This window comes from Suncus etruscus, chromosome 11 (genome assembly GCF_024139225.1).
Source record: "Suncus etruscus isolate mSunEtr1 chromosome 11, mSunEtr1.pri.cur, whole genome shotgun sequence".
NCBI classification, from domain to species: domain Eukaryota; kingdom Metazoa; phylum Chordata; class Mammalia; order Eulipotyphla; family Soricidae; genus Suncus; species Suncus etruscus.
In genome coordinates, this window is record NC_064858.1 from 9,819,648 (window position 1) to 9,832,794 (window position 13,147).

Genomic DNA, 13,147 nt, shown 5'->3' on the forward strand with positions numbered 1-13,147 from the left:
CTTCCGCCGGAAGTGGGCTGCGGAGGCTGCGCAGGTCCTGGTGCATCCTCTCGCTGCTGCATCCTGGGACTCTTCCGCGCAGGTTGTGTTTTTGGGGTATTTCTTGTTTTTTTCGGGGGGATTGGGCCACACCCGACGCTCAGGGGTTCCTCCTGGCCATGTGCTCAGAAATCGCTCCTGGCTTGGGGGACCCTATAGGATGCTGGGGGAATCGAACCGCGGTCCGTCCTAGGCTGGCGCGTGCAAGGCAGACGCCCTACCGCTTGCGCCACCGCTCTGGCCCCTGCGCAGGTTTTGGGGGCCACAGCTGGCGACTTTCGGGGGTTACGCCTGGCCCTGAGGTTCAGGAATGATTCCTGGTTGGGTTCAGGGGAACCAAACGGTTGCCAGGGATTGAACCTGGGTCGGCCAATTCTGAGCAGTTCTTAAGGTTCATGATGAAAGTTTGGGAGCTGCGGGGGCTGCGGTGGGAGCAGTGGAAGGAGAAACACGCAGCCAGGGCGGGCGAGTGTAAGTCAACCCGCATCGATGAACGTGGCAGCTTCCTGAGCCTGTTTTCCTGGTACCGACGACCCTTAGGGTTTGGGTAGTGCAGGGCTGGGAGCACTGAGCAAGTCCCTTCCCTTCCAGCCTGCTCGCCAGGAGGATGCTCTTTTTGCATTTGGAGACGCATATCTGCCTCCGGGATCTATCTCTCTTCCCCTCGCTTTCTCGCCCACAACCAGTGGTGCTCACACTGGCGGTCCTCACTCTGGGATACCCAGTGCTGGGCGGCACACCCCACCCGGTGTCTTTTCTCTCTTCAGGGTCGTGAGCGAGTCATTCTTACTTGGAGATGGAGATTGTGGGGTAACGTCACCGCCTTGACTGGCTCCCAGACCAGGGAAGCAGACAAGAAGGTCAGTGCCAGCTATACTGCTCTGGGGCGATAAGAACAGGGAGCCCCCTGAAGAGGTCCCAGCTGGACTATCAGCTGCACCCAGATCTCTAGAGCATCTCCATTTGCTTGCACATTTCCCGAACCCCTCTTTGCTCAAGAGGATTTGGGCTATAACATCTGGAGGAGGAAACTGTTCTTAATTGTAGAGTAACAGAATACGTTTGCCCAGAAGTGCTGTTCCCTTAGTAAATCAGTCCTAAAATAGAGTCTCTGAGTGGTTAAAGGTTAAAAACTGCCATGTGTTGGGGCCGGCACAAGCCCCACTCAGCCCTTTCCTCCTGGAGACCAAGCACAAGGAGTCCTTGAAGTCAAGGTGACTCTCTCTGCTGGGAGCCTCCAAAATGAAAAGGTAGATTGAACAGGTCTTGTGTGCACAGTAAAAGCAAGACCTACTCATCTACCCACAGCATTTAAGATTTGGAGAAGGAAGGCTAGAGAGCACAGCCAGGAGGGCCCTGTCCTAAATCAAAGCTGACTGCTGGGTGGGGTGTCCAGAGGACTTTCCCTGCTGTGATTTATTTACTGGTGAGGGGAAGCCCACCCACTGCTTTTGCTGGTCAGTGATGCCTGTTGGTGCTGGGGGTTGAACTGGATTGGCTGCACTTGAGGCCAGCATCTCATCCCTCATCTCCCTCATCTGGCCCAGAGCCACAGCTCTCTGGTCATTCATGTCCCTAAGACCAACATGATGGAGTCACCATTAACATGTTTTAGTCAATAAGGGTAGGACCATTTAGGCAACACACCTCAATAAGAACATACGTGCTTGTGTTCTCTGGACATATTCCTGAAGGCTACACACTGTAACATACCTGACTTGTGTCATGACTGTCATAATGACAGACACGTGCCTTCTTTTGAACTGTACAGTAATTGAGGGCTGTGGTGACAGGGTTGACTTTTTGAAAATCTTTTTTTTTCCCCCAACAGATAAATCAGCAGAGAGCATGGCCCAGAGGTAAATCCTGCCCCTTATCGAGATTTACTTCGTCAGATTTTAAGGAATTCAAGGTATTGGATTCAAGGAATTTAATGGATTTTAAGGATTTGGAATACTTTACCAAAACTCAGGATTTGGTTTGATTCTATTTTATAGTCTTTTTGTTTTGCTCAGGGGTTACTCCTGGCTCTGCACTCAGAAATCATTCCTGGCAGACTCAGGGGACCACACAGGAAGCTGGGAATCAAACAGTTGTCCTGGGTTTGGTCACATGCAAGGCAGATGCCCTACTGCTGTGCTCTCTCTCAGCCCCTATTTTATATTTTTTAAAAGTCTTGTAGCCCTGGAAAACAAGTAAGGCATTTACCTTGCATGCAGATGACCCAGCTTGAACCTGTCAGCTCTGGGCACCACTGGGTGTAGTCCCAAAATAAACAAAACAACAAACTTCTCCTAGAATAGTAACATTCAGTGTTCTCTCTTTTTTTTCCCCCAAAATGGAGGGAGGGAGGCAGAGTTTGGACCATACCTGGCAGAGGCTTCTCCTGGTGCCAGGGGTCACTCCTGAAAGTACTAGGAGGACCATTATGTGGTTCTGGGGGAAAAACCATGTTGGCATCATTTGTAGGCAAGCACTTTGCCTGCTGTTGTGTGTCTCTGGTTTTGAACAAAGGTCCTTAGTTTGGAGTAATTAGGATCCTTGAAATTAATCTTGAGCCTTTTTCTGTTTTGTTTTTTGGGCTATACCTGGCTGTATGCAAGGCTTACTTCTGGCTCAAGGATCACTCTTTTTTTTTTCTTTTTTGTTTAAGGATCACTCTTGGAGTGCTTGGGGGACCATATAAAATGCTGGGTCTTGAACCTGGGTTGGCCATAGGCGAGGCAAATGCTCTACTTGCTGTACTATCAGTCCGGCCGCTTCTGCCTTGTTTAAATTAAATGAAGGTTGTGTCAAAATTAACATAAAAGAATTTTTTTTTGCCAAATAAAACTATTGACACTGAGATTTTATCCGTGTTCTCTTTATTCCATGGAAGTCTTTCTTAGCAGTTAGAATCCTGAATTCAAACTTGTTGTGCCACATCCTACTACCTTCTTAGGGTGTTTTTAGTTGATGATGAACCATCTGTCAGCCTGTGGACACCTGGAAGGCACTCTTGTCCATCCACTGTTGCGTTATTCCACAGCCCAACAGGCAGTGTGGCATGAGACTCAGGCTGTCCCTGGGACCTGACAGGGAATCCTGTTGTCTGAACAATCCTAGATACTGGGATTCCAGGCACGAGTTGGCAGGAGAGGGCAGAAGTCAGGCTCTGCCTAGTAGAGAGCGGCTGATGTGGGCACTGGGATGCCTTGGTAGATCTTAAGGCTGCCAGGCTGCTCCAGAGAGAAGCAGGGGTGCACATAGTGGGGAAAGTGGCAGCTAAAGGTGAAGAGGTGCTGAGAGATGGCCACATTGAAGAAGGACAGCTTTGCACTGTCGTAGTCTAAGAGGATGCCAATCCTCCTCGGGGGCACTGTTATCCGAATATCTGGTGTCTTCTGGTCATGTAGAAACTCATACTTGGGCCTAAGGGTTCAACATTTGACAGAAGGGAGTTCAGAAATTCTGAAGATGAGCTTTTTACTGGTGGGAGGGCACACCCAGGGGTGCTCAGGGCTTACTTCTGGCTCTGCACTCAGTAATCACTCTGGTGGGGCTCATGGGCCCCTATGGCATGTTGGGGAATGAACTCAGGTTAGCCATGTGCAAGGCAGACGCCCTCCTTAATGTACTAATTGTACAACAGGTTACTTCTAAAACTTACCTTCTCTTTTCTAAAAGACACCCTGAGAAATATTGCACTCTTGTTGGGAGAACCAAAGCTGGGACTCTTGCCTGCCAAGTCCCTGCTCAGCCTCCTGAGTTGTCTCCGGCCACTATTATCAAGCAGAACATGAATGGCTCAGAGAGCAGGTGTGTGGCCTGGCATACCTGAGACCTGGTTTGTCCCTGGCACCATCGGCCCCCTCCAAGCACTACCAGGATGAACCTGGTATTACCACACTCCCTGTTACTTGAGCACTGCTTGGGTGAGCCCCCAGAAACATGACATCGTCCTGAAAACCTCTCCTGTGTCACCTGCCCACAGCGCCACTCACCGCCCAGAGGTGACCGTGTGCCGCATGCACCAGGACTGGCGGTTGGCGCCCAGCTGCTCTTGCCTGGGCACGTCCTCTAGGACCACACCCACCGTGTAGTCCAGGCCCGTGTCCACCTCCACCTCCCAGTAGTGGCGCCCTCGGACAGGCGTCAGGTCCCCCAGCACGGCCACACACCTGGAGAGACAGGAAGCAGTGTGACTCGGGGTGACCTGCCACTTTCTCAACAGACATGCTCCCCCTATGCTGAAGAGGGATGGGCAGTGTGGAGGGGAGAGGTGAGGTGAGGTGAGAGGGTCCCTGTGATAGCACAGCCAGGGCTCCCAGGAGGTAGAGGGATGCTGGGAGCTCTGTTGGGTCCATCAGTAACTCCTCAGCCTGTAACTCTTCTAAGCACAATGGCAAAGGCCTCCCAAGTGTCCCAGGCTCAGACCTGCTCCTTTGAGGTACCCACTGGAGATGCCTCTCTACAAGGGGCCTCCCCAAATGTCACACTGCTTCCCAAGATTCATTCAGGGGTTATTCACTCCTGTTTTTGGCGCTCCTCCTGAGTTCTCACTCAGGAGTTCTGGAGCCCAGGCTTTGGGTAGGGTGGCCACACACCCATTTCTGCAGACGGAGAAGGCCCCAGTCTGGGACCCTTGCCATCTGCCTGGAAACCCTAGGCTGAAACTCAGTTCACACAGGAAAGACTTTGATGCTCCAGGTTGGCCAGTAGGCACCTTCCTGTCCCGTCCCATTCTGTCCCCACGCACACCTATGTATCACACTTCAACACCCCCCAACAGCCCAGTGGGGTACCTGGAGAACTGGGTGCTGCTAGGGGGTGGCCCTCTCTTGGTGTATTTCTGCTCTCGCCGCTCTACCCTAAGTCCGTCTTCATCTTCAGAGATGCTCAGCCAGGGGTGGCAGGTGAGGCGGTTAAGGGGGAAGCAGCTGCCTATGGGTGTGTGTGTGTGTGTCACAGAGCTGCCCACCTCTACACTGATACCTCCTCTCAGAATGACTTCCCCTTCCCCGGCTCACACCCTTGGGGGCGTCAGTTCCAGCCCTGCCAGGAACGGTCATCAAATGCATCAAGAAAGGACCCAGCAGGAATGAAAAACAAACAAAATGACCAAGCAGTCTGGGGCAGCTGTGCCTGGGGTCTGCACAGTTTATGGAACAGGACTGGTTGATCAGGTCACAGGGAAAAGATGGTGCACATGGAGGGAACATGCATCTCTTGATGGGGCAGAGGGCACACATGACCCCATGACCCACCACCTGCCCCAGGCTGCAAAGCTTGGGTCCATCGACTGAATAGCAACTGGTTGCTGCCAGCCCAGCAGGGGGCCATGGGACAAGCTAGTGGCCAGTACTGGAAGGTGGCAGAAGAGAGTGGGGGGGGGGGCAGCAGGAGAAGGAAGGTCCCAAGAGCAGGGACGTGTCTGCAGACCACCCCAGGAGTCTGGACAGAAACCCAAGTTCTGCTGATGGTGGGGGAATGAAGGTTTGGCCCACACCTGGGCTGCTCGGGGTTTACTCTTGGCAGTGCTCAGGAGTCCATGTGATGTGCTGAGATCAACCTGCCCTGCCTCTCCAGCTCTGCTGTTCTGTTTTGGGGGGCCTTGGAGGCCACACCAGGCAGTGCCCTGTGCCTAGGGATCATTCGGTTTCTGGGCTCCTTCACCCTGGGGTTCAGAGACGATGCTCACCACACACTGACCTGTGGTGCGCACCATGGCTGGCTGGCTGCGGGCACTGGGTCCTCCCACGTTGAGGGCCCGCACGCAGATGGTGTAAGTCTGTCTGGGCTGCAGTTGCACCAGTGCCTCGCAGTTGGGGATGCCCACCACCGACCTGCAGGGGCAGGCACAAGAGGCTGAGCCCCTGACCCCTGGACACACAGGCAGGAGCCACCGTCCTAATAACGAGTTGAGGGCAGGGTGCAGGGCCCTCTGGGCAGCTCCAGGCCCAGGTGCCGCCCATTGTTTTAGTCATCATCTCCCATTTGGGTCTGTGCAGGCCGGACCCTGCTTTCCCGCTGTCCCACATGGTGGTCTCAGGTGACCAGCAGGACTGATACCCACAGGAGTTGCTGCCAAATGCCCCACACAGAATGTGCCTTCTCTTACTGTCCGCCCAGCCACAGTATGCATGGATAGATGCTCATGTACATCTGGCTCTGGATCGGTCTTGGGCCATCACCCCCACACCCCAGTGACTCACTCAGTGACACCCGACATGCCAGGTGCCTCCTCAGGGGTCAGCTCCAGTGTGTAGGAGTCTACAGGGTTCATATTCCCCGAGTCCCAGAGGACAAGCGCAGCCTCCTCGCAGCTCCTCAGCTCCCGACTCCTGATGATGGGGGGAGAAGGAGCTGCAGGGGCAGAGGTAGTCTTAGCTCAGGGCAGCCTCTTAGGGGCACCTCAAGATCCCGCCATAACAGCAGCTCTTGGCTTCCTTGCAAGGGACCCGTACCCCAAGACACCACCTTGTTTTACAAATGAAAACAAGAGTGTCCCAGAGTGTCCCCAACTGTATGTTCACATGTCCCCTGGGAATGGTTCCCAGAGGGGTGGCCCAAGTCAGGGCCGGAGTGTGTGGGGTCTCCCAGAGAACCCTGCCACTAAGCTCCTGCCACTGCAGGAATACACAAAAAAGCAGGCTGCCTGAGTGCCAGGAGGGGCCTCTGTCCTTGAAGCCAAGTGGGAGTGGAGCTCTGTGACCCTGAATGAAGGAACAGGCTGCCCGCCCCATTCTCAGGACTCAGGTGGCTGCATCAGAGACGGTTGTATTATGGACATCCTCCCCAACCAACAACTTGGCAAAGGGATGGGCTTCAGGAGACAGTGATGACAGCACCCTGGCCCACACCCACGGCATAGCCTCCTCACCTGTCATGTATACAGCTCGCTCACTGGCTGGGCTGCAGCCGGCCCGGTTCTGAGCTGTGACCCAGAACTCGTACTGGGTATTAGGTGCCAGGTTTCTCACCAAGCAGTATGTCTCTTTGACAGTCATTGTCAGCTCTCGAAAGAAAAACAGGTAAGAAGCCAACCTGAAAACAGGCCTGAAGGCTCTAAAGTCCCATGGTGCCAAGCCCCCAGGAGAGGGCACCATGCTGCCCCCACAACCCTAGCCCCAGCCTCACCCGCCTGCTGGTTTCCGGGTGGGCCATCCTGAACAGGCTGGTAGCTCAGCAGATAGCTCTCCACCGTGTCATCCGAATATAGGCTCCAGCATACTCGCACCGAGGAGCCTGTGGCCGAGTTGGGGGCCTGCGGGTTTATCACTGGAGCAGAAGGAGCTAGAAAGAAAAAGACCAGTGCAAATGAGGCCCCTTCTTGGCCCTCCTTGTACCCTGGTCTGGGCAGTGGCAAGCAACAGAGTGGAAGAGCCTTAGCCAGGGTCCTTGCGGCCACTAGGTAGAAATGGGTGTGGCCAGGAGCCTCCCTGGGGCCTGTCCACCCGTTGCATCCCCCTTGCAGGCAGGAGCAACCCCTGCCCTCACGATGCAGGAGATGCTGGTGTCTGGCAGTTCTGCCCATGTCCTCTCCCAGCAGCATTCTTGGGGCATCAGGTCCCCTGGCGAGGGCACAGTCTATCAGTGGTCCTCAAACTATGGCCCGAGAGCCACATATTGTATTTGTTTCTGTTTTGTTTCTTCATTGCAAAATAAGATATATGCAGTGTGCATAAGAATTCGTTCATAAGTTTTGTTTTTACTATAGTCAGACCCTCCAATGGTCTGAGGGACAGTGAACTGGCCCACCTGTTTAAAAAGTTTGAGGACCCCTGGGAGGAGCGGCTCAGCTCCACTGATCACAAATTCCACACAGCTCATTGGCTCTCAGGGGCTGAGAAAGCAGCCATCAGGAAGGGCTGAATTCTGGAATGTTCCTACAAATGTCATTGTTGTAGCTTTTTAGGGTTGTTTGGGATAATAAGTAGCAGTGCTCATGTTAAAACCCTGATCCCACAGCAGAATTTTTTTGTTGTTTGTTTGTTTTTGGGTCACACCCGGCAGTGCTCAGGGGTTATTCCTGGCTCCAGGCTCAGAAATTGCTCCTGGCAGGCACGTGGGACCATATGGGGCGCTGGGATTCGAACTGATGACCTCCTGCATGAAAGGTAAACGCCTTACCTCCATGCTATCTCTCCGGCTCCCTTTTTTTTAGGTTTTGGGTTACACTTGACACTGCTCAGAGCTTGTTCTTGGGTCAAGAATCAAACCTGGGTTAGTCATGTGCAAAGCAAGCACCCTTCCCTCTATCACTCTAGCCCCTACAGCTGCACGTTTAAGAGCTCCTGACACCAGTGTTTCACCAAACATGACCTCAGCAGCTTCGCACCAGACACCCATGGGACTTATGCATCCATTTTGCAGCTGAGGGGAACAGGGCCAGATGTATGGTCAGACAAGCCATCCAGACTCACTTGAATGGGAAGGTAGGGGTGGAGGACCACTGCCTGCTCAGTTGCAAAACTGGTAAGTTGGGGAGACATACACCCAAAATGGTGTTGATGTGCAGACACCACAATGAGACACACACCTGGGATGGAGTGGATGTGCTCCATCAGCTGCTCCACTTCAGAGAAGTCCAAGGTCTGGTCCTCCAAGTCAGACCGGCCCACGATTTCCACATCTGTGTCTGTCTTCAGGAACTCCCCCAGTCTGTGGGCAGACACATGGCAGGACACAATGCCCATCTGGGCCCACTCATCTCCCCATTGGCTGCCATAGCTTCCACACCAATGTAAGAGGTTGCCCGGGGGGAGCAGGAGGAGTTTGTGCCTTTGAGGTTTTCACAGGTGAGCGGGCAGCCTGACAGTGCTCGGAGCTTACTCCTGGCTCTGACTTGGGAATAACTCCTGGTAGGTCTTGGGGGACTGTATGGGATGTCAGGGACTAAATTTGGGTCAGCCATGTGCCAAGACCAGAGAGAGCCCTGCCTGCTGTCTTATGGCTCCAGCCCCATGTCTAAACATATATGGCATTTAGAGGCAAATGACAGTCACACACAGAGCAGAATTACCTGTCAGCCATCACCAGAGCATCCTGAAAAGGAAAAAAGTGATTTTGGAAATCAATGTCTCTTTCAAAACACACATATAGGACCTGTGGAAAAACTGGAAACTGGGAGAAAGACACTCTCAGCCTCTAGCCCCCTGGACCAAGGTAGTATAGATTCCACAATGCTCCCAAAGAATGGTCTGTTCTCATCTGTCCAGTGTGGTCTGCCTGGGTCCCTCTCACTGACACCCTGGAAACAGAAACTACAGGTGCCTCAGCCAGGATGCCCCCTCTGCCAGGCTTTGAGAGGTCGTCTAGGGTGGCCAGAGGCTGAAGGGTGGTGGGCCTACCCTCAGGAAGTCGGCCTTGCCCTGGTGGCATAGCTCCTCCAAAGTCTCCATCAGCTCGCGGCATGTGTCTAGGCTCTCTCCGCAGTGCAGCAGCTGCCTGTACAGGGTGCCCAGCTTCTCCCGCTTCCGCTCCCCGAGAGTGCAGAGCTTCTCTTCATACTTCTGGGCCAGCGTTTCCAGGATCTCGGAGTAGTGGGACTCAAAGTTTTGTTCTTGCTTCCCAAAGTTCTCCTGTGAGACAGCAGACCACAGCCCTGCTCTCTTAGAATGGGGGAGACACTGGGGTGGATGCTGATAAAGGGCAGGAGTCTTCACTCAGAACCTGGCACCAGACTAACCCCCACACTGCTATCCAGTTGCCTCAGCCCTACCCTGACAGCACCTGGCCGTGTTGGCTAAGCTACACCCAAAATGCACATGGGTTAGGGTAGGGAAAGAGAGACTGGTCAGTAGCCGAGGGACAGTGAGCAGAGGAGCCACGGTGGGAGGGTATGTGTTGGCCTGTGAGAGACCCAGAGAGTGTCTGTACATCACTGCGTGTGAATGAGTGACTGTGTGTGTGTGAACCCATGAGAGACCCATGGTGAGAATGAAGCCTCGGGCTCCAAAACCAGGACCTGGAGAGATGAGAGTCTGGTAGCAAACGCCAATGCAAGAAATAATCCACACAGTGAAAGGGGGGTAAGAACGGGCTCAGAATTCCAACTCTCAAGCCAGGAATTCTTTTTTTTTTTTTTGGGTGGAAATATTAGCTTTATTCGGTGGACAAGACTGAAGCCCAAAGCCTCAGCATCAGTTCCAGCCAAAAGCCCAAGCCAGGAATTCTAACTCATAAGTCTTCTGCTCCTAAGGAAGGAAGGTAGCTTAGTAGAGGAAGACTGGAGAATGAATGCCCTGTCTTTCTGTGAGAATTTTAATTAGCAAGAACCAGACCCTGGGGTGGAGAAAGAATACTGAGTAGGGAGGGACCCCATAACCCAAAATTAGGGAGTGTGTCTGTCTGTATATCTCTGTGTGTGCAAGGAGCAGGCAGCAGAGACACAGACAGAGCCTGGAGAGAAGGTGCTGGCTGGGCCCTACCTCCACAGTGATGAACACCTCCTCCAGGTGGCTGGCGAAGTTCTCCATGTCCAGGATCTGCTGCTCCAGCCTGCTCATGTTCTTGTGAATCTCGTCCTGTCCAGCAGTGGGAGAAGGGACGTGTCAGCTCGGCCCTTCACTCCTCCAGTCCAGGCTGCTCAGGGATGGCTGTGCCCAGACTTGGGCAACCAGGGAAGAACCAGAGGACAGCATGAGGGAGGGGCTCAGACCAACTCACCCGGGCACCTTCCAGGGCCTTGCTGAGTGGGGTCACCTCATGCTCCCGATGCTCCTCGGACACCATTGCTGAGCCCGTCACAGGGATTCTGCAGGTGACGCAGAAGCCGTTGGGCGCCTCCTCCTCGTCATCCTCCTCAGGGATGACATAGCACTCGTACTCCTCACTGGCACGACCGTGTGTGTAGTAGTAGGCCTCTCGTAGGTCCTGGCATGCCCCCGTCAGGCCCCAGCCCGGGTCCTCAGGCCCCACAGCTTCCCCGCCAGACCTCCAGTTTCTCTGCTTGAGGGCAGTCTGGGTCTTCCTCAGGGAGTATGGTGCGAACTCAGAGGACCCAGCCTGCAGGGCACCGTCCCCCACAGACCTGTCCCCCAGCTCCTCGGCATCTGCTAGCTCGTATAGTCGAGCCAACTCCTCTGGATCCTTCCTAAAGTGCGGTGGTGCCCGGCTGCTCACAGCCCGGCCCAGTTCTGCAGGGTGCCCAGTGGGTCCAGGCAGGAGGGGCAGTCGGTCCTCAGAATTGTATAAGTCCATGGGGTAATAGAGGCAGTCGTGGGGGAGGGCGGGCCCTTCGGCCTCCTCCTCCTCCTCCATGGCAGCTTGCTGGCTAGCAAGGACCTCCCAGGACACACGTTGTCAGTCTCCGGCCCTAGGACAGAGGAGGGGAAAGAAATGCTGGTCTCTTACAGGGTTGACTCAAATCCACATTTCAGCTTCTCGGTCTGGGGAAGATGGTCTGACTTTATTATTTATCGTTTCCGGCCCAGAACTGGCTGAGCTCAGGGATCACCTGTGCTGGTGCTTGAGACCATATGGTGTCTGGTACGGAATCCAAGTGGGCTTTGTGCAAGGCAAGGGCCTTCTCTATTATGCTATCTCTTCATACCAGGGCGATCTCTCTAGAGATGCGCTTCCTCCCAGGGTGGACACACATGACTGAGAATCCCCACAGCCCTCACACATGCAGCAGCATCTGGTGGTTATTTGGGGGTGATCCTCAAACGTGCCCCTCATTTTTTCATGGAACATAATGGTTCCAGTATGGGAAGACCCTGAGAAATAATCTACAACTCCTGCTACACGGTTCAATCTCTGACACTGTACATGGTCTCCATGCACTGCCTCTGCCTTCACTCTGGCAAGTCCCCGAGCCAGAGTAGAGGGTCCCGGTAGAGGAACACTTGCCTGCTGAAGGGTCCGTGCTGTCAGGGATCAGAAAGCAGAAGCGCCTGCAGGCCTGTCCTCGGCCCTCCTGCAAGGTGACCTCTGCCCACAGCAGTAACCCGAGCCAGCCCTGCAAATAGCAACAGGCCAGTGTGTAACCCAAATAAGGGCCTGCAGGCTGGGCACTAGGAGAGGTGGGGAGCTGTTTGGTGTTTCATAGGAGGGCCCTTTCAAGTTGCCCGTGAGCGCTTCCACCGCCCTCAACAACTGCAGCACAGTCCTCTAGAAATTGCTTCAACTCTCCCAGAAGCCAGCAGCTGGCCTTGCCCAGGCTGGCTTTCCCAGCTGCTTCAACAACCCAACTCCCACCCTTACTTAACTCATCACGGGGACTGTATCTCAGCCTCATTCCCGTTACTTTAAACAGGTGGCCCTAGGTAGGCAGGTGGCTTTGAAGGGTGTCTGTTCGTCTGTGGGAGTTTTAGGATGCAACTGTATACAAGATTACAGGTGGAGGGCCGGAGAGATAACATAGAGGTAGGGCATTTGCCTTGCATGCAGAAGGATGGTGGTTCGAATCCCGGGATCCCTTATGGTCCCCGGAGCCTGCCAGGAGCGATTTCTGAGCGGAGAGCCAGGAATGACCCCTGAGTGCTGCCGGGTGTGACCCAAAAACAACAACAACAACAACAAAAAATAAACAAAAAAATGCAGGTGGAGAGCTGGGTATAGAAGGGTTGAAAGGCAGACATCTTTGGCATGCTCCCTTGCGTGCCTCCAGATTGGCACGGAACACACTTACACACTTGGCAAAATAAATAAATAAGGGCTGGAGAGATAGCATGGAGGTAGGGCGTTTGCCTTGCATACAGAAGGATGGTGGTTCGAATCCCGGCATCCCATAGGGTCCCCCACAGAGCCTGCCAGGAGTGATTTCTGAGCGGAGAGCCAGGAATGACCCCTGAGCGCTGCCGGGTGTGACCCAAAAACAAAAAACCAAAAAAAAAAAAAAAAATGCAGGTGGAGGGCCCAGAGAGATAGCACAGCGGCGTTTGCCTTGCAAGCAGCCGATCCAGGACCAAAGGTGGTTGGCTCGAATCCCAGTGTCCCATATGGTCCCCCGCGCCTGCCAGGAGCTATTTATGAGCAGACAGCCAGGAATAACCCCTGAGCACCGCCGGGTATGGCCCAAAAACAAACAAACAAACAAACAAACAAAATACAGGTGGAGAGCTGGGTATAGAAGGGTTGGAAGGCAGACATCTTTGGCATGCTCCCTTGCGTGCCTCCAAAT

The 13,147-nt window shown here is 53.9% G+C and overlaps 1 protein-coding gene and 1 non-coding gene across 2 annotated transcripts; one reads left to right on the forward strand and one right to left on the reverse strand.

Moving 5' to 3' along the window:
* Positions 1-1,218: 1,218 nt before the first annotated feature.
* On the forward strand, positions 1,219-1,349 carry LOC126023119 (small Cajal body-specific RNA 15). Its single transcript, XR_007500327.1, has one exon. It is a non-coding gene; the product is annotated as a small Cajal body-specific RNA 15 (non-coding RNA).
* A 1,848-nt stretch (positions 1,350-3,197) lies between these two features.
* FSD2 (fibronectin type III and SPRY domain containing 2) lies at positions 3,198-11,283 on the reverse strand. Its single transcript, XM_049783950.1, has 12 exons — positions 10,690-11,283; positions 10,452-10,547; positions 9,372-9,602; positions 9,044-9,066; positions 8,561-8,682; positions 7,159-7,314; positions 6,902-7,036; positions 6,234-6,384; positions 5,731-5,864; positions 4,824-4,962; positions 4,023-4,199; positions 3,198-3,450 (listed from the first exon to the last, which is right to left on the reverse strand). The coding sequence occupies exons 1-12, from the start codon at positions 11,281-11,283 to the stop codon at positions 3,198-3,200; spliced, it is 2,211 nt and encodes a 736-aa protein (XP_049639907.1).
* Positions 11,284-13,147: the final 1,864 nt, after the last annotated feature.

Coding starts and splice junctions, on each gene's coding strand:
- FSD2 (XM_049783950.1), bottom strand. CDS start 11,283: ATGGAGGAGGAGGAGGAGGCCGAAGGGCCCGCCCTCCCCCACGACTGC. Junction 7,037..7,158: donor ACCCGGAAACCAGCAGGCGG/GTGAGGCTGGGG, acceptor TTTTCTTTCGAG/AGCTGACAATGACTGTCAAA. Junction 3,451..4,022: donor CACACGGTCACCTCTGGGCG/GTGAGTGGCGCT, acceptor TTGAACCCTTAG/GCCCAAGTATGAGTTTCTAC.